Source organism: Aspergillus costaricaensis (assembly GCF_003184835.1).
Source record: "Aspergillus costaricaensis CBS 115574 unplaced genomic scaffold BO79scaffold_48, whole genome shotgun sequence".
In the NCBI taxonomy this organism is placed as follows: Eukaryota; Fungi; Ascomycota; class Eurotiomycetes; order Eurotiales; family Aspergillaceae; genus Aspergillus; species Aspergillus costaricensis.
Genome location: NW_020291848.1, coordinates 135376 through 160004, shown reverse-complemented (window position 1 = coordinate 160004; position 24629 = coordinate 135376). Strand labels below are relative to the sequence as shown.

General features: G+C 47.7%; 10 protein-coding genes across 10 annotated transcripts; 4 read left to right on the top strand and 6 right to left on the bottom strand.

Annotated features, from left to right (window-relative positions):
* Window positions 1-866: 866 nt before the first annotated feature.
* Window positions 867-2118, bottom strand: BO79DRAFT_248539 (carbon-nitrogen hydrolase family protein; the record flags this gene model as incomplete). The annotated part of the gene is made up of 3 exons (XM_025685715.1): window positions 867-1389; window positions 1447-1886; window positions 1952-2118. The coding sequence occupies 3 exons, from the start codon at window positions 2116-2118 to the stop codon at window positions 1010-1012; spliced, it is 987 nt and encodes a 328-aa protein (XP_025534698.1). The 3' UTR covers window positions 867-1009.
* Window positions 2119-2804: 686 nt separating this feature from the next.
* BO79DRAFT_203891 (short-chain dehydrogenases/reductase) lies at window positions 2805-4017 on the top strand (the record flags this gene model as incomplete). Its single annotated transcript, XM_025681751.1, has 3 exons — window positions 2805-2996; window positions 3044-3322; window positions 3377-4017. The coding sequence occupies exons 1-3, from the start codon at window positions 2921-2923 to the stop codon at window positions 4015-4017; spliced, it is 996 nt and encodes a 331-aa protein (XP_025534697.1). The 5' UTR covers window positions 2805-2920.
* Window positions 4018-4280: 263 nt separating this feature from the next.
* Window positions 4281-7391, bottom strand: BO79DRAFT_240877 (MFS sugar transporter; the record flags this gene model as incomplete). The annotated part of the gene is made up of 4 exons (XM_025685070.1): window positions 4281-4847; window positions 4901-5462; window positions 5522-5824; window positions 6505-7391. 4 exons carry the CDS (start codon window positions 7389-7391, stop codon window positions 4281-4283), a joined length of 2319 nt encoding a protein of 772 aa, XP_025534696.1.
* Window positions 7392-9337: 1946 nt separating this feature from the next.
* On the top strand, window positions 9338-10315 carry BO79DRAFT_222193 (uncharacterized protein; the record flags this gene model as incomplete). The annotated part of the gene is made up of 6 exons (XM_025683550.1): window positions 9338-9401; window positions 9439-9505; window positions 9604-9722; window positions 9787-9863; window positions 10156-10243; window positions 10278-10315. 6 exons carry the CDS (start codon window positions 9338-9340, stop codon window positions 10313-10315), a joined length of 453 nt encoding a protein of 150 aa, XP_025534695.1.
* A 1125-nt stretch (window positions 10316-11440) lies between these two features.
* BO79DRAFT_159782 (pyridoxal phosphate-dependent decarboxylase family protein) lies at window positions 11441-14829 on the top strand (the record flags this gene model as incomplete). Its single annotated transcript, XM_025678959.1, has 10 exons — window positions 11441-11759; window positions 11821-11960; window positions 12035-12071; window positions 12128-12487; window positions 12548-12932; window positions 12982-13231; window positions 13289-13582; window positions 13644-13931; window positions 13985-14592; window positions 14649-14829. The coding sequence occupies 10 exons, from the start codon at window positions 11441-11443 to the stop codon at window positions 14827-14829; spliced, it is 2862 nt and encodes a 953-aa protein (XP_025534694.1).
* A 192-nt stretch (window positions 14830-15021) lies between these two features.
* BO79DRAFT_211659 (flavohemoglobin) lies at window positions 15022-16619 on the bottom strand. The gene has a single exon (XM_025683059.1). The coding sequence runs from the start codon at window positions 16472-16474 to the stop codon at window positions 15104-15106; it is 1371 nt and encodes a 456-aa protein (XP_025534693.1). The 5' UTR covers window positions 16475-16619; the 3' UTR covers window positions 15022-15103.
* A 617-nt stretch (window positions 16620-17236) lies between these two features.
* Window positions 17237-17586, bottom strand: BO79DRAFT_211658 (uncharacterized protein). The gene has a single exon (XM_025683058.1). It carries the CDS (start codon window positions 17577-17579, stop codon window positions 17250-17252), a length of 330 nt encoding a protein of 109 aa, XP_025534692.1. The 5' UTR covers window positions 17580-17586; the 3' UTR covers window positions 17237-17249.
* A 1202-nt stretch (window positions 17587-18788) lies between these two features.
* On the bottom strand, window positions 18789-19724 carry BO79DRAFT_276684 (serine/threonine protein kinase; the record flags this gene model as incomplete). The annotated part of the gene is made up of 2 exons (XM_025687772.1): window positions 18789-19634; window positions 19710-19724. 2 exons carry the CDS (start codon window positions 19722-19724, stop codon window positions 18789-18791), a joined length of 861 nt encoding a protein of 286 aa, XP_025534691.1.
* Window positions 19725-21473: 1749 nt separating this feature from the next.
* BO79DRAFT_276681 (kinase-like protein) lies at window positions 21474-22596 on the bottom strand (the record flags this gene model as incomplete). The annotated part of the gene is made up of 2 exons (XM_025687771.1): window positions 22355-22596; window positions 21474-22302 (listed from the first exon to the last, which is right to left on the bottom strand). Exons 1-2 carry the CDS (start codon window positions 22490-22492, stop codon window positions 21475-21477), a joined length of 966 nt encoding a protein of 321 aa, XP_025534690.1. The 5' UTR covers window positions 22493-22596.
* A 772-nt stretch (window positions 22597-23368) lies between these two features.
* BO79DRAFT_232932 (ankyrin) lies at window positions 23369-24598 on the top strand (the record flags this gene model as incomplete). Its single annotated transcript, XM_025684263.1, has 1 exon — window positions 23369-24598. The coding sequence occupies one exon, from the start codon at window positions 23369-23371 to the stop codon at window positions 24596-24598; it is 1230 nt and encodes a 409-aa protein (XP_025534689.1).
* Between the last annotated feature and the right edge of the window lie 31 nt (window positions 24599-24629).

Sequence of the window (24629 nt, the reverse complement as noted above, 5' to 3'; positions counted from 1 at the left end):
CTACCCTTTCGTATATGCTTTCCAATTGCACTTATATGTGTCAATCGCTGCTGGATCGTCATTGTATTCATGATATTGACTTAGATCATCATTGTTTTCCTCGACGAGTTCGTCCTCTGAGCCATTACCCTGCGTTTTGTCGTTTATTTTTATACTTCTCGCCGCGGTTTTCTGAAGACGTCAAAACGTTCCAAACTGGCGGCACAATATCGGAATCTCACGGGGGGAGTTGAAAGCCTTAAAGACGTGAAGAACACAGATGTATCCCGGCTAGCTGTATCAGTGAGGACTGTGATAGCGTGTGAATAAAGTAAAAAGAGAAATGCAGAAGGGCTGGGGGTGGAAGGGTTTTTATACCTGTCCCGGCGGGTCCAGGCAGTGACGATGCGATTCAATGATGATTATGCACTGAGCAGTTGATAATGCTGGATGAAGGGAACTACTTTGTCTTAGTCGTTAATGCATTCACATTAGGGCATTATCGAGCTAGTGATGAGGTGGTCTTCATACATATTCTTATAAGAGATTGATGTTATTCTTATAATAGTTTGATGTTCTATGATGAATGCGAATTGCATATTCACAAATCTAGTGTTGTTATAATGCACCGTACTCTCCAGTATTCTATATGTTAACTTCACATCACTGGAAAGGCAGGTGAAGAATGCTTTATTCAATTGTTTGTAGTTACATCATAGAACCTATAGTAAGCATCACACCCCAGTGATCAGTAACTACTACTTTTCAGAGGACCGAGACCCCGGTAGACCTGGAAAATTGGCAGTCAAAATTGACAGTCAGGAACGGGGCAAGTTTCCCCTATTGAGTTTCAGCATTCAATTCTTATATTTGATATGACGTGAGTGCTTGAACTTTCGCTATTTATAGGTGCAGAGTGGAATCAAGGGTGTGTTTTCGGCTTGCTGTCAGCCACCTAGGATTCCGCTGTCAAGCAGTGCAGAGAATCAGGATATCTTGATCCTCAAAGACACTCTGGCACTCAATCTTTCTATTGCTCCTGCTGCTCCGCTTCTCCTGCCATAGCAGCTGCATTTTCCCTTACATGGCGCTTAATACTGCCCTCCACACCCAGCCACAAAAGGTCCGGTCGGCTATAGTGTCCACAGACATCTACAAAGGCTTTGGATTGGTAAATATGATCCAAGTCGAGGTCGGCGTAAATGATTCCCTCTTCTGTGCTGGGAATGGGCTGCGATAATTGGCGGCCGTCAGGCCCGAAGATGGCGGAGCAGCCTCCGCCAGGGGTGCTCATTAGAGCACCACCATGTGTTGCCATTCGGTCAACACCCGACTGGCCTATCACTGTCGTGGTATGAAGGACAAAAGACTGACTTTCGATAGCATATGTCCTCGCAATGGAACTGGTACCTGAAAGGAGACTTGTTAGCATTCCATCTGTGTACCTCGTCCAGTTGGCATCCATACCCTCGCTGGACATCGAAAACAAGGAACCGTCTTCGCTGTGAGGGAGCAGAGGCGGCCATGCGGCAACATGAATCTGTTCCCTCTGGGCATAAGTGTGATATTTCAGCAGAGGCTGGATGTGCTCCCAGCAGGAAAGAGCACCGACGCGACCGGCTGATGTGTCGACTACACTCTGCAGACAGTCTCCAAACGAGTCACCGAAAATGGTTCGCTCCATATGAGTGGGCTTGATTTTCTTGCGGGTGGTGAGGATCTTCCCATCACTTCCAATAATAGCCTGCGAGATATACAGGGAGTTATGCAAGTTCTCGGAAAAGCCCAAAACAACGACTATTTTATTCTCCGCTGCACATTGTTGGATGCTGGCCATCTGCGGGGAGTCTATTTTCAGGGAGTTTTGTATATAAGTAGATGACAGACGCATGTCAACAGGCCGTGTCCTTTGCAGACCGATAATAATTTGTCAGTCTGTATGATTCGTGCCACATGGTGCAGTTGTACCCACCAGATCCAGGCAGGATATCCCGGGATCCAACACTCGGGGAAAGTAACCAACTGAGCGCCATTCGCAGCTGCTTCCGCAATAAGGTCACACGTCTTTTTCACGGTCGCTTCCAAATCAAGCCAGACAGGCTCTGCCTGGGTAACTGCGACGCGTACTTGAGAAGACATAGCGGGGTTGTGGGAACTCGGAATGTTTGAAACGGAGGAGGATGTCCGGGATTTGCATGCAGGGAGCTCTCGGGATTTATATGCCATGTACACTCGCATCTCGGCCGATTGTACGGACTACCCCTCATGCCAAGCCGACTTATCGTATGATAATGAGATTGATAAACTACCATTTTCAGCCGAAATTGATGCTGTTGTGACACCCCGGTACAGACATGCTCAGGATTAAGGTTACTTGGCAACCAATGCACAACATCATGGTGTGGCCCATTTTCATCTTAATGGTGGTTGTAGTTGTTGCTAGACCATGTTGCTTGGTCCATTGTAATAATGGTAGTGAAATGCCATCTACTTATCCCTTGCATTGTGGTGGACACTTAAGGCGCCGATAACGGATGTTCGGCATGTTTCTTGACGGAAAATATATTGAGCTGATACTAGGCGTTGACCTAACCGCGTGGATCTGCGTAAACTCGTCGAAAGACTAACGCCAGTCCAAGTAAACAGCAGAGATATTATTCGGACATTTAAATCATGTGCAATACCCAAGACCATCAGGAAACTGATGAGGCAGTTGAGGTAGGGCAGTGGCTGACTTCAGCCATCTGCCGGATCTGGTCAGCCGGGCCGTGGCTGACGTTAGCCACAATCATCTCCCATCCGGCTATTTAACGCGACAAAGTCAACTGAACTAATGGCTTAGAATTTCATCACAATCACAGCATAGTTATTGAACAGCAACAAATCCCTCTCCCTAATAATAATACCAATTTTCATACAAAGCCGACAACTAACTGAGAACATGGTTGCCATTTCAGAGGTCCGCGGGCAGCTACCCAATATCAAGAACCTGGGTTCGGGTCTGGTTGCTGTGTTCGGTATGTGCATGACTTTGCTATCTTAGACGCCAACTAACGATGAGTAGTGGGCGGAACTAGCGGAATCGGTCTATCGACAGCGAGGGAATTCACTCGTTACGCGACAGCTCCTCACATCTACTTGATTGGACGCAACGAAGCTCAGGCATCGGAGATCATCTCAGAACTCCGTGCCGTCAATCAATCCGCAACAGTAGACTTCATCAAGAGTGATATCTCTCTACTCAAGAATGTCGACACCACATGTCGCGAGATCGCTCAAAAGGAGTCAAAAGTAAACCTTCTCTTCCTGAGCGCGGGTATCTTGACCACTCAGGGAAGGACTGGTGAGTACTTACCCCCTTTCACCCATCCCTTCACACCAACTCAACATGAAATAGAAACCTCCGAAGGCCTTGACCGCAAACTCAGCCTCCACTACTACGCCCGGATGCGCTTCGCCGACAACCTCCTCCCACTCCTAAACCAGGCCGCCTCATCAGACCGCCTAGCCCGCGTAGTCTCCGTCTTCAGCCCAGGAAACGAGGGCAAGCTCATCGAAGATGACCTCGACCTCCGGAGAAACTACAGTCTCTCGAATGCAGCCGCTCACGGCTGCACCATGACATCTCTCTACATGGCGCAACTTGCCGCGGCACATCCAAACATTAGTTGGGTTCATAGCCGTCCTGGCGCCGTGAACACAAACGTCACGCGAGATTTCAACCCGCTTGTTAGGGGACTCACTAGTGCTCTTTTTGTGTTGACGCCTCTTTTATCGTCGATCGGGCTCATTTCTGTCAAGGAGTCCGGAGAGAGGCATGCGTATGCGGCTACGAGTCCGTTGTTCGCGCCACGGGTTAAGGGCGTGGATACGGTGGGGGCCGATGGCGCGAAGGGAAGTGGTGCGTATCGGGTGGATTACGATAGTTCTATTGTTAAGGCGAAGTCTGAGTTGGTTAAGGGGTATTTGGGTAGTGGAGTGGGTAAGAAGGTGTGGGAGCATACGAGGGATATGTATGCGAAAGCTACTGGGAATTAGTAACTGCGTATATGTACTATATGAGATGATGTAATATATATTTGGTTTATCATAATGGAAGATTTAATTCGAATCTGTGGGGATAAAGCATGATGACCATATCACCGGACAAAGGTGAAGTACTAGCATTACAACCATTCGATATTTATCTTCAGACTGAAGTAAGGAGGACTTATTGTCTCTGGACCAAGCTTTATCACTTTATTAGCATATCTATCATCTATCATCACTCATTAAAACCAACCTCACTCCACCCAGCAAATCTATGAATCCTCCTTCCCCCTAACAAAACACCTCTCCACCTCCTCCAACGACCGTCCCTTCGTCTCGGGCATATAAAACCCACAAACAACAATCGTCAGCGCCGTACAGCCCCCGAACAGAAAGTACGCTGCACAACTACTTCTCGCCAACAGGACGGGCGTAATCAGCGCAACAAAGAAATTCGATACCCAGTTACTCCCATGCGCCAGACACGTCGCACTCGCTCTCGTCCGCTGGGGCTGGATCTCCGCCGCGTAGACCTTGCAACTCACACCCCACGATACACTGTAGATAGCAGCGAAGAGATAGATCGCAACGATAACGACCCAGCGACCAGCGCCGGTGGAACGGTGGACGGCATCGGCAGCGTACAAAGACCCGATCACGAACATGGTGATGGTGAGCCCCAGACCGCCGAGGATGACGTTGGCGCGCCGGCTCCAGGAGTCAGCGTAGATGAGGCCCGGGATTGTCACGACGAAGATGACTAGGCCGGAGACGCCGGAGGCGAGGAAGCTAGCTTGAGAAGAGGTCATGCCGGCTTGTTCGAAAAGCATGGGGGCGTACTTTTAAGTATTAGCCGGTGCAGGAAAACAAGCTCGAGGGAAAGAAAACGTACGTATAAAACTCCGTCAATCCCAGCCATCTGCTGCATACCCATGAGAAACAAGCCCAGGAGCGTCCGATTGCGCACATCGGGCTTGAATGCATCGAACAGCGAGGCTTCTTCCATCCCCTTCCCCTTCGTCCGACGGGTAGATACGCGACTACGGCGCGAAACCACCTGATCGAGGGTATTCGGCGCAAGGACACTCCCCGTCGGGGCCAGTGGATGCGTGAGGGCCTCTTCATGAACGTCGACTTCCTCTTCTTCTTCGAGGAGTTCTTCGCGATCGGCCTCGCTTACTTGCAGATACTCCCAAGCGCGAGTGGCGTCATCGATGCGGTTGTGGAGCGTGAGCCATCGCGGAGAATCGATTAGCCATAAGAGCGCAGCGACACTGAAGACGATGGAAATGCAGGCCAGGACGGTGAATGGTGTTCGCCACGCCATGGATGAAGGTATCTTTTCACAGCCGTAGCAGGTGAAGAAGCCGACTACGAGGCCCATAGTGACGAGGAGTTGAGGGCCTGTCGTGAGTGGGCCTCGTTGGCTTGGTGGGGAGATTTCACAGATGTATCTTTTATTGCCTATTAGATGTTTGGCTGGATAATAAAGGTGAAAAAGATAGGGACGTACACTACCAGGGTACCCAGGTATAGACCCTCGCCGAGACCCTCGACGACACGGCCAACGATGAACATGGCCAGATGCACTGCACCAGCTTCAAAGGCACATCCGATACCGAAGATAAGGGCACCGATTGCGATGCTCTTCGGCCGTCCGATCCAGTCGGCTAGTTTCCCTCCGAAGAACGACGAAAAGGCCGCGGGGATCAGAATGGAGGAGACTACTAGACCATGGACGATGGATGAAAAGGAACCGAATTTCTGCTTGAACTGGTCCATCACTACCACGGAGCCGATGATGCCGGTGTCCATCCTACATTGTTAGATGGTTAGTTGCGAAGCTGCATTTCGCGACAAGCGCAGAATATACACACCCGAAAAGAAAGCCCCCCATGGAGCATAGAATACTAGCCCAGACATAGCGAGATAGCCCTGGTATCAGCGCCATGTTTATCTGAAGGCCGAGGGGAGTTATATTAGGACTCTAGAAGTATGTTTTAACTAGAAGGTAATTTTCTTCAGATCCTACTCCCTCATTTATACCATGTTCGTGGGCCCTAAAAATCTGTAGGCATCGTGATCTACAAAGGCAGTAAGCACGATAAAACCGCGATAGGCGAGAATCGGCGGCTCGGAAAGATTACTCTCGGGAAGATTTCCTCGTGGTTAATTGCATGGATCCACTTCCATCGGGTATTATCTATCTGCCCTGTGAGTTGAGGGGCGCGGGAAGAAGCGTAGTGGAGGGAATAGAAACTGGGTCTAGACTTGTCTCGGGAAAATTTCTTCTTTGTGGGAGGGTCTCCCTACTATCTGTACTATAGGATCCGGTGATGATAATCTTGCTATCTGCGTCGAATCATGTCTGCATGGCCCAATTGCATCAGACGCATCACATTTGCGTTTGTGCCAAACCACATGTCTCTAGGGTCCAAGATACACCGCAAGTACAAAGCAAATTACAATTGGAATGGTTTTGGCTATCTCCCACACCGCAACCCCCCATCCGCCCATTGCTTCTGCAACTCCTTCACTCGATACTCTGTCGCCCATCCAGTATCACTCTCCACACGTCGCAACAGATGAACTACTAATCGCCTCTCCTCGTCTCCCTCGAAGCACTGTCCCGCCACGAACAACGGCTGCACCGTATGCGAAAGTATCGCATCCGGCAAGCCAGCTAGACTAATTCCACAGATTTCCCGCGCATGATGCACCACCAACCCGGCGATCTGGCGATAATGGCGCAGTCTTGCCGTTACGGTTGACCGAATAGCCGTGGATTCCTGCGGCATATTGCTCAAAAGCAGGATGCGGCCCATGTGGTAGGTCTGGATGGTGACGGCACACATGGGGATGGTGAAGATGATCGCCTCTATTGTATCTACATCTCCGACGTTCTCTGTAGGGGTTGGGTTGCCTTTGTGATGTGTCGGTTCAAGATTGGATAGACATAGTTGTGTACGACCGCACGGGGTAAAAGAATCGGGTAAGCTATCATACCAGGCACTCAGCTCAAACTCTAGTCGCTTCCATCGTTCCAGGAGGTCTTCTTGTGTAGTGCCAAAACATGGACGCTGGCCTGGGGGGCTTTCATAGTCTCCTGGGTAAATTCCGTCACCGCTCGTGATGAAGTTGATAATTTTGCCCATTATCCAAATCAAGCCGTTGCTGAGGGTATCTTCCTCGAGCCAGGTACAGTGCGTTGGGACGGAGGTATGAGGATTCGGAGAGGAGGAAATGGGAGTGTTCACGGTTGTAGAGGAGACAGATGGAGGTAAGAGATGGCCGTGAGCGGAGATGTTAAGGCCAAAGTTGCGCCAAATGACGAGGTCGGAGAGGTCGAGGCGAGTTTGAGTTTCATTGATAACTGTTTCCATGGTAAGTATCCGATTAAACGTAGGATGCAGTCGATAGAAGTCGTAAATGGTTAACCTACATGCAGAAAGACAGTCCTGGCGCACAAGACTCCAAAAGACCGAGCGGGATATGTGCAGTAGAGAGTTTGGCAAAGTGGATGTTGAGCTGAAATCATCTGATGTCCCGCAATACAAGAATGGCAGGGCACTTAGATGGGCTCGCCATTCGGTGCTGGGAGCATCGATCAACTCATACATGCATAGAATGGCAACAACAGCGAACATCTCGTCTCGCCGATTGTTCGGAATTTCCAGTCTAATCGCTTCTTTCAAATATCCTATAGCCTCGTCATACAGGCGTACTGATTCATATTTCAGGTCGATTCCTCCATTGGCCCATTTGAGGGCGCTGTTTCGAAGATGGGGTAACCGCAAGATCCGACGAGGCTCTCCCTGGCACATACGGTGCAGATGTTTGGCGGCAAGGGCACATGCAGCAGCCTTCAACATGGGCCGCGTAGCCACCATGACAGGCACCTTAATGGAGTAGTAGGCATTAGTGTCAAAGCAGTCTAACCTGTAAAGACTGTCAGTTCATCGTTCATTCAATCGAACGGGTAGAGATACCATTGACTAGGACCTTCTTTGAAATGTCGTATCAAGGTTGTTGTCAAAACCCCATTCTCTGCAGGCAGGGCGGGACTGTGAATAGAACTCGGAATCACACCATGCTCAGTAACAGGAGTTATCGGTGTACTGCCAATCGAGCGATGCTTGTCCAGGAGAAGTATTGGCTCCTCATCGTCAGCGAAAGGGTCTTTGACCTGGATAAAGATGACTGCGGAAATCTTAGCATCTGTCCAATTCACGTTGGCTGATCATCCTTCTGATATTCGGCAATAGACAGAAGAACAGGAGTCTAGCTTACGATCAGATGGTATCTTGACCCATGTTTGTTTCTCATCTGGATCAGCATATCCCCTATCATCGGCAGCAAGGTCGCTGGCGCTGTAGTGACGGAAAATGCAGTCGGAGAAGACACAATCACGGGAGGACTTGGCACATGGGCCGCATATAGGCCTTTCCTCGTTGCATTTCACTTTACGCTGTCTACATGTCACACTAGATTAAATGTTATGACGGTTTTCTATGTGAACTGGATTGGGGAAGGGAGAAGGAGAAGGGTGGGTATGATTTGACACCTTACCAGCCAAAGTGTGAGCGCATGTCTGCCCGAAGGCAATCATCAAGCCGGAAACAATGCCTGATAGATCGATCCGTTAATGCAGGAGATGATAGTGTTTGGCGGCGTGCGTAATGTGGCGGGGCGAAGAAGGAAAATCTAGCGAGATCCCGCTAAAGGAAAAGATTTTAGCTGGCTCGGAAAGTGGCAACGTTAGCGAGGCCCGCCGTAAGCCATCGAATAGCTTTTATGTTCTGCGACGTGATCAACGAATCACAACCATCAATGATAATCTGGCCAAAGTCCTGATAAGAAATGCCCCCTGGGAAATATTGCTCAAATTAGCCTGAAGTCCTATGCGTTGTAGTAACGCGCAGTAAATTCTCCACCCCCAAAAAAATAACTACGCGGCATCCTCGTCAGGAGCATTTCGCTTTCCGCATATCTTCCACCCTCTCAGTCCCTTTAAAGGATGGTGACGTGCAATTTGTTATACATGTATTTTCAAATTCGATGTCCATCGAACAGTTCTTGTCACAAAAGCGGGTAGCGATGATTGGACCGTAGACTTACAACCCTGATATACGGCCTGCCAATAAAAGCGATTTTCCGCATATTATACTATGGTAATACTACCGGTGTTACCTTCGGAGGCACAATAGTATGCTGTTTAGCATTCAAGAGAGGGCGGGTTGTACTTCTGATACCGTAGAGATTGAAGACCAATCAGTGCTCGACCTGAATAAAGCCGGTCAATTTCATGAGTTGATGTGGGCTAACTGACATGGGTAGATACGGCACGGCGAATAGGATATGGAGCATTTGGCAGAAAAAAGACACACGTCTGAGTAAGTGCTTTGTCCAGAAGAAAATGACCCATGACAGTCGAGATCATGAGCGTTTATTTGAGGGCAGCCCCTGTCTTCCTCATCCAGGAGGGAGCGCATGTCGTGTGAGTATACTGATAGTGAGGTTTGTTCGAATCCAGTGAATCTATCCAATGAATGCTCTTTCTTCCCCCTAGTTACATACCGAATGTCTCATATACAGAGAACAGCGCTCCATGTGGAACTTCCGAAGCCAATCGACTCCTGAGAGACCTGAGGGTCAGTCGCAGGTTCTCGGTTACGAATGGGTGTCCCTTGCATCGTATTGGCTGGGATCAGGCTGTACGCTGGGATGGACTGAAGGTGGAATAGGTCCCATAGTCATTAGTCTGACTCGATTCTACAGACCAAACCAGGGTGCCCAGAGTGCCCAAGATGACTCTTATTCCTTGGACATATATTGTTTGTCAAGTGGATAGAAAAGTAAAATCGATTACTAGAGTGTAGTATACGGGGAAAGACAAAAGATTGGGACAAAAGATGAAAGCAAGGGGAACGACAAGATACTGAGCTTCTTCGAGCATTTCCTGTCATACAAGGGCATTTATGTTTTACTGAACAAATGAGTTCGATACATGTTTGAACCGTGCTGAAGATCTGCGCACCAGAAAACCAATTTGATTTGTCACGTTTCATGCATGTACATATATCAGGATACAGAGAACGCAAAGTACTAAAAAGTACTAAAATAATGATGATCTGATTCTGGAAGTAGGTGTGTGATGGAGTATCCGAACGTGGAAACTACTACCAAGAATGGGTCAATGTAGATCTGGAGATACAACTGTGCTATAGTGTGCCATGTAAGTAGGGCTACTCATGGTATTACATGTATAGATGTGGTCCACATTAACCTTATTCAGAAGCTAGAATAGGTTTTGATCGGATGTAGATCGTCTTATCGTGTGACTTCTGCAGGCGAAGTAACCCTCCAACTGCTGTAAAGCTAATTCAACATACCACAAATGGCAGGCGTATCGACCAGCAGGCTTTCAGCTGAGGTCCACTAGCTCCGCTGCTTACCGTGGATTTAGATTGGATCTGGGCGATTCATGATCGGCGTCGGAGCCAGTTTGTTTGGGCCAATAGTTACCCAACAATTAGCGGATAGGATGCTTTATGCACAGGCCGCCATTGAGCTGACTTTCGTTCTCTCACCAATTAACGCTGATGATGATAGTAAACAGTGCTGCAGGGGTAAGGACCTCTGGCTGGGGCAGCTAATAAAGAAGAGTAGAGTTGCTGGGGCTGTCTTCAAGACCTACGGATGGTAAAGGCCCAACCAAACGCTGCATTTCCACTTTTATCGTTGTGTATTCCGATCCTGCCTTTTCTGCATACACACTTTGGTGCAGATAATTGCCGCTACGGTATTCCATTTTGTTGTCCTCAGACATTGGGTTAGCTGTACTATGTATCCAAGCACAATTCTCACCTCAGCATGTGCCTACTTTTGATAGAAATCTGATCATCCTTGTATGGCCCTCTCCCCCCCCCCCCACAAGATATTATTGGATTCAACTAATTGGCGTATTTACAGACTATAATCTGGTGATCAATCCGGGGATTAACATGTAGCCCCTGTGATCGCTGCGATCGCTTGTCATCTGCCTTCCCAATGTCTGAGCTTGGATAGTTGCATTGGGGTAAATTGCGGCGACAGAGGGATTTTCGCATATAGTTTTGCCATACTGGGGACTCTCCAAGGGTTCTAAACTTTGGGGGTCTCAATATACCTTACCTGTGCCGCAGATCTGTTTGTTTGTGTTACCCGAGATTGGACAGAGGAGTGTTACAAAGTGGGATAATAGCAACTCTTCCTGAGGAGAGTAAGCAAGGACCACCCCGACTAGACAATAAATCCGGCAAGTCTCCGAGCTGTATCTTAGAACCTGATACTATATCAATCATTATAATTCATGCTCTTTGCTCTTCAGTATTGTTTTTAACAGGTTCCGTCTACGAATTCAAACAAGGATTAAACGACCACGATCGCAGTGATGAATCACCATTCTGAGAATGCTCTAGTAAGCTCATGGTTCTTAGGACCAAAGGCAGAGAATGTTGAGGAATTCAAGGCACTTATCCTTGATATTGTTACCAAACACGCTGAGAGTCGCAGAAACCTGGACATCACCGATGCGTTTTTCATCACACGGGACATGATCGAATATCCCAGTGCTAGGGAAAGTATCGACACCCTACGCGAGAAGCTCACTGAGGTCATGAACAATCTGGCGAATTACTCTATTCCATTTTGGTCTACTCGCTACAATGCTCATATGAACATGGATACCACTATGGCCAGTACTTTGGGATGTAAGCTGACCTCTACTGCGTCCATAATCGCTCAACACCCTTGCTAATAGACCATAATAAGACATTGCAGCGATGATGTACAATCCAAACAATGTCACCCCAGAGTCGGGCCCCTATACCACGTATATCGAACACGAAGTCGGTAATCAGCTGTGTAAGATGCTTGGCTATAACGTTGATTGTGGCGATTCTGAGAAGGCTGTAGGCTGGGGTCATATAACCTGCGTACACCCTCCCTCCCCTAACCGGGGAACTCGTCAGCTGACAGTCCTCAGGATGGCTCTGTTGCAAACTTGGAGGCAATTTGGGCAGGTATGTCATGGTGAAAATGCCCGGAACTTCCGCTCATAAGCTCACAAACTTGATAGCTCGAAACCTCAAATTCTACCCGCTGTCCTTGAAACTTGCAATGGATGAAGGCGGCCCGCTCCACTTTTTGACTACGGCTCAACCCCCGTTCGAAGTCCAGGATGCAAATAGAATTCGAAGACCTTTTAAGGACCTTGAAGGATGGGACCTTCTGAACCTGCACCCCGCAGAGGTGCTAGATCTACCAACTCGTTTAGCGCAGGAATACGGAATCTCACCAGCCTTCCTTGAGTACGCTCTGAAGAATTATTTGGTGCAGACTATTGGTATGGAGCCACTAGAGCGTGCGTTCAATATCCAGGAACCAGCAAGGTTCTTCATCAGCAGCACGCGACATTACTCGTGGCCGAAAGGGGGAGGTAGGCACACCACACATCATACCCATCATTTCGTCAATATCTAATCAATTCATCCACTAGCAATTACCGGTCTGGGATCCGATCGGTTCGTCAATGTCGTAGTTGACCGCTATGCCAGGATGGACATGGCGGATCTAGAAGCTAAGCTCAAGTACTGTTATATGAAGAAGATTCCCGTCTTCGGAGTGATCGCCATGATAGGATCTACGTCACATGGGGCGTGCGACCCGCTAGAGAGAATCATAGAGCTGAGGGAGGTGTACATGAAGAAGGGGTTATCTTTTATTGTGCACTGTGATGCTGCATGGGGTGGGTATTTTGCCTCTACGCTTGCACCCCCTGGGAGTCCAACGCCGGTGACTACCAGTTTAGTCTTGAATCCCTATACCATCGCGCAGATGCGGTCTTTGGGCTCCGCAGATAGCATCACGATTGATCCTCATAAGTATGTCATTTTTTTGCAAAGAAATCTACCATGCTAACTGGGTGGCTAGGTCCGGATACATTCACTACCCGGCAGGGGGGCTGTGCTATCGTGACGAGAGGATGCGGTACCTCATTACTTGGACAAGTCCAATAATTCATCACAACGGGGACGACAGAGAAAGTATGGGCATATACGGTGTGGAGGGCAGTAAGCCTGGAGCAGCCCCGGTGGCTGTATGGCTCTCTCACGAGACTATTGGTCTCAATCCTGGGGGCTATGGCCTGCTGCTTGGGAAAGCGTTATTTGCCTCTGTAAAAGTGAGGTACATGCCATTCTGCGGGGTAAAAATGCTGACTTCAAACTCTGCACTCTAGCTCTACTGCCATCTCGCTACAATGGCCATCGGCGATGACGATGAAGGGGACGACAATCTCATCGTCGTGCCGTTCCACATGCTTCCGTCCGAACAGAATGGGACTGTTCCTTGGACATCTAGACCAGTGTTAGAAGAGAGAAACTGGATGCGAAACCATATCATAAACCAATCTAACTCTGAACTTGCATCTGATCCAGATACGTTCAATAGGTTCAAAGAAATTGGAAGTGATTTGATGATTAATTCCTTTGCTTTCAATTTCAGGATCAATGGCATTCCTAATAAAGACGTGGTCAGCATCGGAATTTCCATACCTTGTCCACCAACACTGCCCACTGACACCATATCCACAGAATGAAGCAAATTACTTGAACACGCGAATCTTTCAGCGCCTTTCAAACAGAGCTCGCGAAGAGACAGGGACCGACGAACGACCCTTAATACTCACCGAGACCAAAATGTCTTCCAACACATACGGCGACTGCCTGACAACATACAAAGAACGACTGGGCCTCGGAAAAGAAGCGGTCGGAGACCTAACATCCCTCGTCAGCGTCACAATGAGTCCTTGGCCATCTGACCCCGACAATCTCAAATCCATGGCCGATGGCGTCAAGAAAATCGCAAAGCAGGAAATTGAGGTACACATTATAAAAGGCCCTGTCCTCAAAAATAAGACATTGACGATATGCAGCGATGCCGCAAACGCAACACTCCAACGCCCGATCACCACGGATTTATCATGCAAGGAGACATAACCCTCTTCCTTGTTCATTTTCCCATGTTCAACATGGCCAATCATCGCCGCCAGCTCATCCTTGAGGCATCGATTCCCGACCAAGTAATGAAAGAGTATGGGAGACTCCGTACTGCGTACCCAGACTCAATTTTCACGCTCGGCAATATTGAGAGACACCATCTCAATGACCTTCTTCAGGCAGAACAATTCACTGCCCGCATGGACAGGGGTATACCGAAACCGCAGCCTCCAGCGAATGATCGAATGGGTGAACCTGTAATGCCAGATCCGTTGATCCCTCCCTTCACAGTCCATATTACCCGGAAAGTTGTTGACCAGTCGCTTGCCTTCGATAATCTTGAGAACGAATATCCCGAGCTCATGCCGTTTTATCTATATGGCTGTGGGAAAGAACACCATGTGGACCATATTCTGACAAAGTCCCCTAACGCCCAGTTGACTGCCGAGTTGGTCATGGTGGACCCACCGTTGAGTGACGAACAATTGCATAAAGGTGTGCGAATAAAAATCAATACTGTTTTCGAAAGAGTGCTGCAGCCATTGTAAGGAGTTGACCATCTTTGAATGTTTCTGGATAATCTAACAAGTATACTTTCAGGCCAACCGCGAAAGGGCAAATTGTTGCTAATACCCCAGGCCTCAACTTTCAGCCTGGAACTCGGTACCCGTTCGAGGCGTATGCAGATGGGCAAAGAGTTGCCGGTGGGATGCTTACTTTAGGCGCTCGTTTGTATGCTGATTGGCATGAAGTCAATATGGATGGGGCGGATGAGCACTGAGGCGTCATGGAGGCTTTTCTTGGGGTGAGATTTGTGTTTCGGACTACATGCGGGCCAGGATGAACCTTGACATCTTGAGATCTTTCTCCTCTTCCTTTTATATAAGTTGAAGCACAAACATTGTGTCTTTATGGATTAACACAAAGAAACAAGTGAATTACTTTCCTTCTAGAGGCGTCTGTTCTGGTTATAGGAATCAATTCGTTATGTATCATAAAAGATCACCACATCTCAACTAATGTATAGTACAGAAAAGCCAGAACAGAAGAGTGTTCTAGTTATGAGGAATACCACCTGTACCGAACAACTCCATCTTTATCCGGTCATCGCTCACACCATAGGCTTTCAAAGCCTGCTCCATTTGCGTCATGAATGTGTCGGGGCCACAGACGTAATATTCCGTAGCAGGGTTGTCCAGATACAGATGAGACGGCCCGTCGAGCTTCTGCAGGTCAATCCTCCCAGCGTGGTGGTAGTCGACGCCCAGCTGGTCACTGCCAGCTGGCTTGCTGAGGAAGTAGGTCACTTGCATATCAGGGATGTCGTTTTCCAGTTTGCGAACATGGCTCTTGAAGGCGCGAGCATCGGTCGTACGGGATCCGTGAATAAAATGGATCTTGCGTTGCTTCTTCTGAGTGATGGTGTTCAGGATGGACATCATGGGTGTGATACCGACACCGGCGGAGAGAAGAACGATCGGATGGGTAGCTTCGGCAGTGGACAAGAAGAAGTCTCCATAGGGATGAGATACATCGATCTGATCACCCTCCTTGATGATTTCATGGAGAACGTTGGAGACGTATCCAGGGTGTCTCTTAGCACCCGGAGCACGAGGATCGAGCCCCGTTTCCTTCTTCACGCTGATACGATAGTAATCCGAGCGAGGGGTATCACTGAGCGAGTACTGGCGGGCTTGGGGGTACTTCAACTCTGGAACCTGGACACTGACCGAGATATACTGGCCTGGTCTGAACGGCGGCAGTGGCTTGCCGTCAATTGGCTTCAAGTAGAACGAGGTGATCTCGTCCGACTCGGGCACCTTCTTGGCAATCCGGAACTGGCGCCAGTTGGTCCAGCCATGGCTCTGCTTGTACAGTGCGGCTTCGCGGTTAATCATGATGTCGGCCAGGGCCCAGTATGCGGCACCCCATGCATCGAGAATTTCATCGGTGCAGGCATCTCCAAGCACCTCCTTCATAGCTTCCAGAAGGTACTTGCCAACGATCTTGTACTCGTCAGCTTGGATGTATAGAGATGCATGCTTGTTGCATATTAATTCAACGGCAGGACCGAGGGCCCCAAGATCGTCGATGTGAGATGCATATGCGAACAGTGCACCAGCTAGCGCACGTGCTTGGTGGCCATTGACCTGGTTGGCGGTGTTGAACACGGCATTGAGTTCAGGATGCGCTGTCAACATGTTCTTGTAGAAGGCAGTGGTGATTTGGGTGCCATATTCCTGTAGAACAGGGACTGTGGCCTTGATGATTTTGATCTGCTCTGGTGTCAAAGGAGCAGCAGATGACTTAGGCACGGCATCCTTCAGGGATTGTTGTTGCTGTCGAGCGTTGAAGGCCTTGTAGATGCAATAGCCAGCCACAGCCGCGACGGCGACTTGGGATGCAATTGTGAGGCGACGGTCCATTTTGTGGAGTTATGGATCACTCCGTAGGTGAATCAATAGATGAAAGGGCACAGATGACGATTTGATCTATATGCGACACACTGTGGCAAAGAAGATGCCCTGCAAGTCGGGTACCGTGCCTGGATAAGATTGCGTGAAATTTGCGGTATATCTGTGGAAGAGAAAGAAGGAGGAAGCCATCTTATTGCGACATATTTCAAAGTTAGACCCACTGGTAGCCAATCGTAGAAGTGGTGGAGATGATATCCCGGTGTCCGGGGCAAACGTCAGAATCGCTGCTAATCGGAGGGATGAAAAATGGGCTGATTCTGATGGGCTGATATGGCCCACTTGCTGTGGGTCAAATGTAAGGCGATTGGTGAGTGTTCGGCTAGCTGAAGCTTAGTAGGTTATGGTCTTCCCACATCCGTTGACGTGGTGATGCCATCACTATTGTAACATGCCATTTCCTCCGGTTCGACCCACTAGCATCTCGACATAAAATGTCTCGATGGATACTCGGGTATTCCGAGTTCAGGAGCATTGTCCACTTCTGAGCTGTGCTCCGAATAGCACGATCTTTCGCTACAAACTACAGCAATTTTCACGCATTAATTTTAGTAATAATCAGCTGCGACTCAACAAGGGAAGACAAAAACAATCACATTGTCAACTAAAATCCATTATATCTGGCGATTGCGACAAATTAGAGAATAGCAATCACATGTACGCTTCAACATCATCAATTACATGATTCGTCGAGTCCCTGAGATCGTGATCTGAAATTTCTTTTAACTCAAGAACCCCTTCTCATTCTTTCCCCACCTTGTTGATCTGGATCAGTTGGATCTCGAGAGGAGACTCGATCTAAGAAATCACAAAGCTCCGGGTTTTCAGTCCTGTTGGGGTTAGAAGACCTACTAGATCGCCTCTCAGCGATATATGAAACGTACGTTTGATCCCATGACTTTTCCCACTCAGCGGGCTCATTACTAGCTTGCTGAGAGTCCTGATCGACGAGGAACTGCAGGCTAGGTGGAACCACAGACGACCGCCGCCGGCCGGAAGGTGCCGGGTTATCCTTATATTCGTCCTCTTCGGACAAGCTCTGTAGGCTTGGGAACATGATGAAACGAGAAATTTCAATTTAGAATGGACGGTATATGGTTTTAGTATTCAACAGTTTCTCATGTCTGACTGTATATATGAGAAATTGGAAACTGCGGGAGTCATCTGACGGATGACTTCACTACTCTTCTCTCATCCAAATTAACTTTCTGGATCACTGCGCATTGGAATGCCAAGCCCAGGAGTTGAATCAATAGGTCTATTCCCATTGAATGATAGCTCTACGTACTTCAGTTATACATCAACAGTCATGCTAAGCGGCCGTAGGTTTTGGTTTCCGCTCCAATATTTTCTTTGCATAGGGTATGCTTTCCCACGACAAATGTTTCCTAAGAGAACAGCCAACCCAGTAAGATTTTGGCTGTTCAGAGCATAACGTGGGACGAAAATGTGACAGCAATAACAGGAACACCATATCAAACAATGACCCCTTGAATAGTAGCGGGATATATCGGATACATCATAAAATGTGCTCTCTAGATTGCATTGCATATATAGGGGATGTCCAATATGGTGAACAGGATCATTCACATGACGCTCTGAAGGTTTCACTCGGAGAAATGGTGAACCCGAATACTGTAGCCGTTTTGAATTCTATAATTCACTCAAGGAAGGTCTACGAAAGCTATAAAGTCGCGCTTCCAGTGGCTCAATCTAACCATCTACATCTCTCCTTGCCTTGGCCAAAACCAATATAGGGTCCTCATTAGAAGGCCTCTAGCCTAATAAGGCATATACAAAGCACATCTTACTGCTGTTCTAAAACTAAACCTTTCGTTTAACCTTAATTATCTGATTCGTTGGATTGGTTAGCAGCTAAACCTTTTCGCACTTATGCTTCTTACGCTTGACTAAACTCTAAAAGGTCAAATGTGCAAACCTTCCTATTTTGGACATATGACATACTGGTTCCTTCGCCTTGCACTACGATCGGTTGTGAACGAGGAGTACATTGGTGTGCGAGAAACGCGACTACTTGACGCGTCTGCAAGAAGCAGGATGGACGTCTATCGGTCGGGACAGCAACTTGCAACTGATTTCCATCACATCAAGAAAAGGGATATGATGCATATGGTACACAGTTACTGTGCTATAAATAACAATTACGAATACTACAATGACGTGCAGTGCGGATGGCCAGTGAGAATGGACAAAATATGAACCTGATATGTTTGGCTGGGAATTAAGAAATACAAAAACCATCCAATTATCCATGCCTGCTGAAGTATTCATACACTTCAGTGGCATCCACTTCCAACAGCCAGCACCGCCTTATGATACTGCCACATGAGAGGTGACCGACTTCGGGGAACTGGGAGCGTTGGAAGAGATACTTGACATTATCGCTGGGCAGGTCCTGGTAGGGGTGCTTGCCAGTCATTATGAAATAAATGACTGATCCCAGGCTGAAGATATCATCTGAGAACCGGAGAACATACCCTTCAACATGTGGATCACAATAGCGGGTGCCGGGAAGAGCAGAGCCAGGTGCACCAAAAACAGAGGAGCCAGCAAAATCCGAAACCTTCAAGTCCAGGTTCGAGTCAACGAGAAAGTTGTGAGGCGATAGATCGGAATGAATGATATTATGATGGTGAAGCAATTGAACACCTTCGGCTGCCTGTCTTGCCCATTTGCTCCTCATAGTATCAGTTATCGATTGGTGATTCCTTCCTATGAAATCCGCAAGGCTCCCGTTCTCGACATACTCCATCGTCAAGCAACAGGTGGTTGGGTCCCAATTTATCAATTTTGGTACGCGCGGATGATCTTGGAGAATCTCATAAATAATGGCCTCGATATGCATACTTTTCCTATGACGCTCATGTTCGCGTTGAAAGTAAGGGTTCGGCAGCGGTGTCTTGACCACATTTCCTGAGGGCATACGTTCTAGGACCGCAGTTCCTCCCCAGGCTAGGAATTGGCCCTTCACATGAAAAACGATGTCTCCGAAGTTGGGCACAAAATTGAGACCCTCCAGACTGGGGGGGATAAACCTGTAATGCAGGGCTTCTGGATACCCTGGCGCTTGAGAAGGTCCATTTTCCATGGTCTGGGCATTGCGAAGTTAGAAGCAGCTTTCAATTGCTTGGGTTATACCAATACAAGAAGGCACATGAGTACTGACTCTTTCCTCTTCCATGGTGTTTTCACTAGTTCTCTGGGATTGATCCACTTAACTTGCTGTCTCAACAAACTTCAGCAGTACGTTAATGCGTTGAGAGTTGACGGCGAAATTTCACTACCATCATAATCACAAGAGATAGTACTTTCGACGGTGCGACCACTAAAGCAAAAGAACGCTATGAAGGGAAAGTCTACACAGAAATAAACTAACACATTATTAACTACTTCTCGGATAGCCATCATGCTCTCATTCTTCTGGTGTTAGGTCTAGCGTGAAGGCGATCACGAACGGACGAAGGGTATACATTATTCCGCGCTATTCACTTAACGTCACCAGATCGCGCTGCTACAGCACTTGTGATTTATTCGAATCCTGGAATCTTGTTTCTGCATACTCTGTTCATCTATTTCCACACAGAACATACCTACCAAGAACATAATCATCAAGGACCAAGAAACTGACTCCACGATACCCCAAAATAAGATTCGACATATGAGACATCCTATTATAGGTGAGGACTAGGGCTAAATGTCAGGAGAGGTACGTAATATACTGATTGATAATGCCTCGGCCAGCAACCAGTTTCAACTTCATCCGCCTATCCTCCAGTACATGCTTGACGGCTCTATTTCCCGACAGCCACATTTCATACAACGGCAGTACATCGGCACTTGGAGAATCGATTGTATTCCCATCATCTGGGTGAATACGGCGAGCAAGGGCTCATGGGTTCATAACCCACTTAAACCTGGCAGGACGAGACGGGACATGTCGGTGCCACAGCCCATGATCGCTGGAATTGAAGCCATGCATCAGAGATGCAGCTAGGGTTGAGCCTCTTGTGGAGCTGCAGGCACTCATAGTTTGTCGTTCGCTTTCAAGGGATGCCATGTTTAACATGAGTATATCAAAGACAGTGCCGTCTGCATCGCGAATTCTCAACGATGCGCCGGGGCACGCATGTCTAGGTGACAAGACAGCCTGATGAGACATACCTCTCCATTAGCTGATCGGATAGACGCGATATATCGTTTTCTGTCTAGCAGTCAGCGCATCGACACCCTCTGTGAGGATTTCAATGCCATGGGTCATTCTCCTTCGAAGTATCGATCATGTATTGCTCCGGCTGTTGCCTTTCACGTCCTCACGATGCAGGCAGACTGTGTCTTGACAATGTCATGGTATCTTCCGAATCGTTATCTGCTGTCAGCATAGTGAGAAAGCCCCAGGTGTGCATAAATACCTTGCAAGCACCACTCTTCGTTTGAAGGAACATATCCACTTCAAAATCTGCGAAGCTCATTGATAGCTACCATTTTAAGTATTGCCATTACAAGTGCTCCTCATCAACGTAAGTGCCACATCTCTCCATGAAGTCATGTCAGAACTAACCAGATCATATACAGCACGGCTTCTCTTTCCCCATATCAACATGTGTGAGCGATTCGTCAACACAACCAAGTATGTCAATTGCACTGCACAGCCGAAGCATACAATTACCACTTATGATCCTCGGCCTCCTTGTGGCAAGCCAAACTGCAGCGGATATAAGGATGTGCACATGGGAATCGTAACCAAGAGGTTCGGAATCTGTCCGAAGTGTTGATAATGGATTCAAGGAGTTTCGTCAACTCTGAAGCTTGGCCTTGCGATAGCGACAGAGATAAACGTAAACTTCTGATCAAGCGACAGCATTAGTGTACAAGGAGGGATTATTGAGCTTTTAAATCAAATCGTATTTGCGAATTGCAATCTATCTATTGTCTTAGTATTCCGTACCAGCATCCTTTGCCGCCTGAATCTGAGAAAGGTCAAAGATTATCTCATCAGCAGACTCGTACAACTGCCTCCAACACTTATCTGTAATATGAGAGCATGCATGGCTATCAGTAGAAAATTGGCCATTTTTGTAACGTTCTTCAATCTCCTCATCATGCTCCCAATCATTCAATTCCGGAAACGGTTCATGTCCCATCATGATATGGTAAAATAGAGATCCCAGTGCAAAGATATCCGTCTTGGCATTGGCAATATCACCGTGAACGCGAGGCATGTATGCTTTAGAATGTTCTCTCGACTCCCCGTCCAGCAATTTTTCGCCATTCTCGGACTTCAACACGCCCTGGAAGTCTGCGAGTAAGACGTCAAGGTTATCGTCCAGTAGCAAATTGCGAACATTGATGTCACAGTGGATAACTCTTTTCTGGTGTATGTATTTGACGGCTTCCGCAGCTTGTTTACACCAGCGGAGCTTTTGGTCGAAGGAAATATCATGACCCGTTGTGAAGCGATCGCAGACGTTGCCGTTCCTTGCATACTGTAGGACTAGGCCATGCTCATTGAGACCTTTCGAGGCGATGATCCGTGGGTGGCTGCCGACGAGATTGAGAAGCTCCGCCTCTACCTCGATACCTACACGATCGCCAGGTATGTATGGGTACTTGAGAACGGTTGATTCATTGAGCAGGCCGATAAAATGTCGACCACTGCGGCCAATGATCTGGGACACGCCAGGAGGATAATACGGACGAACAATTCTCACTTCGACGTTTGGAGGGTGATCGGGAATTTCATATGCAGCAGCTGGGATAGCCTATGAACATTAGAGGGGGTCCTAGCAAGGGGTATTCGCTATTGGGACCTACATCCTTGGGGCTCAAAGACGAAGATGATTCCATTTCTTCGATAACAAATGTGCCAGGTTTCCAGCTAGGCAGAAGGTTGTAGAGACAGATAAACACAGCATCTAGCGGAGACCAAATTGATCGCAGTGTGGTCAGCATCGAGGTGAAAGGCTCTGCATAAGGGTGAGTAATATCGGAGGATTTGAGATTCACCCGGGTTGTTTAGCCAGCCAGTTGCCTAGCCCGTCTATTCAAAATGTTCGATGATCTGCGACTTTCTTAAGTTCGCTGCGCTTGGAGGAAGACGAGGAAAATGGAGACAAGTTGGCCCCTTTTTATTGACTGCTTACATAGCAAGGTTACACTTTTTTAAAAAAGTTACTTTTGGACATCTAGCGCTTATCGTGTCGGTCCAAAGGCGCGAATGGTAAGCTCCACTACGTAATAAAGATTGTCGATAGATTCACGGAGATTGCTCTCAGTAGGGTACATTTATGGTACGGAACCTGACGAGATGATTCCAATCGTGAATAACTCTTCGTTGCGTAAGACAAAGCCACAGAGTACTCTTTATTCATTCCAATAAGCCAGGGACTTTCCCAGTTCTGTGTCAAACAATCACCTTAGCCGTCCCGGACAAAGCTTCGGCATAGTTCTGAAACTGAAGAACTTTTGGCGTGAACTACAATTTATAAGCCTTGTTCTGCGGAAGAACTTAGATGAAAAGAGATTGCCGTTGAATTGTGTCCCTTAATCCTCGTGCAACACCCTATAACAGGAACCTTCCAGAAGATGACGTAGACAAGGGATGTTATTCCCGAAACCCATGCAAAGATACTGGTGATACTCGTTGCAGCTATTCATTCTTGAGGGTTTCAGTTGAGCAATGGAATAATTGGAGTCGAATAGTACGTGAACTTTATTTAAATACCGCATGCTAGGTCAGGTTCTCTTGTCAGCATCGCTTTGAAGCGACTTCAATCACTTTCTGACTTACAGTTCTCCTTATACGAAGACTTCATGAGCCAGCCCAAGATGCAAGCCCAGCTTTCTCACTTACCTTCTGAGATTATCCACTATATCATCGAGGACCTAGATTTCAAGGTTCTTTGTTGTCTTCGCTTGACGAACAGGAGGCTTGATGGATTTGCTCGTGGTTATCTACTCAAAATTGCAAAGGAAATTGCTTTTCCAAAACAGGAATACTACGATATGGCAAACGTCAGACTCATACCAGACAATACTGTAAGCCATGAATACGATGGGTTCGTAGATATACCTCACCGCTTACACGAAGGTCACGACAGGGACCTGGAGGTTTTTGCGGATTTAGTCAACGGGGGCGCTTATCATTCAGTTAAGCTGTTTCTGGATGCGGGTGTCTTTGCTAATGCGTTTGACCTATGCGGTCGCACGATGCTGCACCTTTGTGTTCGCAATGGCGATGTGGAGCTCGCAAACCTGCTACTAGATAGAGGCGCGGATCCCAATTGCACCATGCGTTATGGGTTCAGTCCAATGCACTTTCTTCGTTTTGCTCCCCCCAAGTCTCAGGAAGCACTTGCATGGTTACTTCTTGACAAAGGGTATAAAGTTCCGGATAATGTCGGGTGGCTTTTTCGGAGCATTTGCCAGGCGAGTTGTGCTCTGAATCTTATCCGGTACATGGTTGAGGAGGATTTGATAGACATCAACAAATGCATGGACCTGAAGGGAAAGCGTTGCACGGCTCTTCATATTGCTGCAGAGTTTGCAAACAGTACTGACATTCTAGAATATCTTCTGAGTGTCAAACCAAGTCTTTTGAACATGTACGGGACCAGTTTGCAACGCACGGCCTACGGTTACGAATGCGTTGAGTCACGTCCCAGTAATGCAGTTTACCTTCTCAACAAAGGCATTAATTTTCTGCCTGAAGATGTCGAGCCTACAGTTGCTGCTATAATTAGGCTTGAGAGTGCTGTGAGCCTTAACCGCCTGGATGTTATCCGAGCGTTGTTAGCCCGCGGTGAACTCTGGGGTTGGGGTGATGAAACCTGGGAGCATGACGTGGCCCTCCAACTCGAACCGCTTGAGTCTGCTATCGAATATCAATATTTGACAGCCATGGAGCTCTTGCTCGAGAATCGCCAGTTTCCATATGACCAGGTTCTCATTGACAAGTGTGAAAAGCTGGCCTCCGCATGGGGATGCCTAGAAGGATCGCGTTTACTTCAAGCGAAGCAAATCTTACAAAAGTTGAAGCAAGCTATGGGTGTTCAGTAGCGTCACAATGGGGTTTTCCCTTCCGACTTCC

Coding starts and splice junctions, on each gene's coding strand:
- BO79DRAFT_211659 (XM_025683059.1), bottom strand. CDS start 16,474: ATGGACCGTCGCCTCACAATTGCATCCCAAGTCGCCGTCGCGGCTGTG.
- BO79DRAFT_211658 (XM_025683058.1), bottom strand. CDS start 17,579: ATGTTCCCAAGCCTACAGAGCTTGTCCGAAGAGGACGAATATAAGGAT.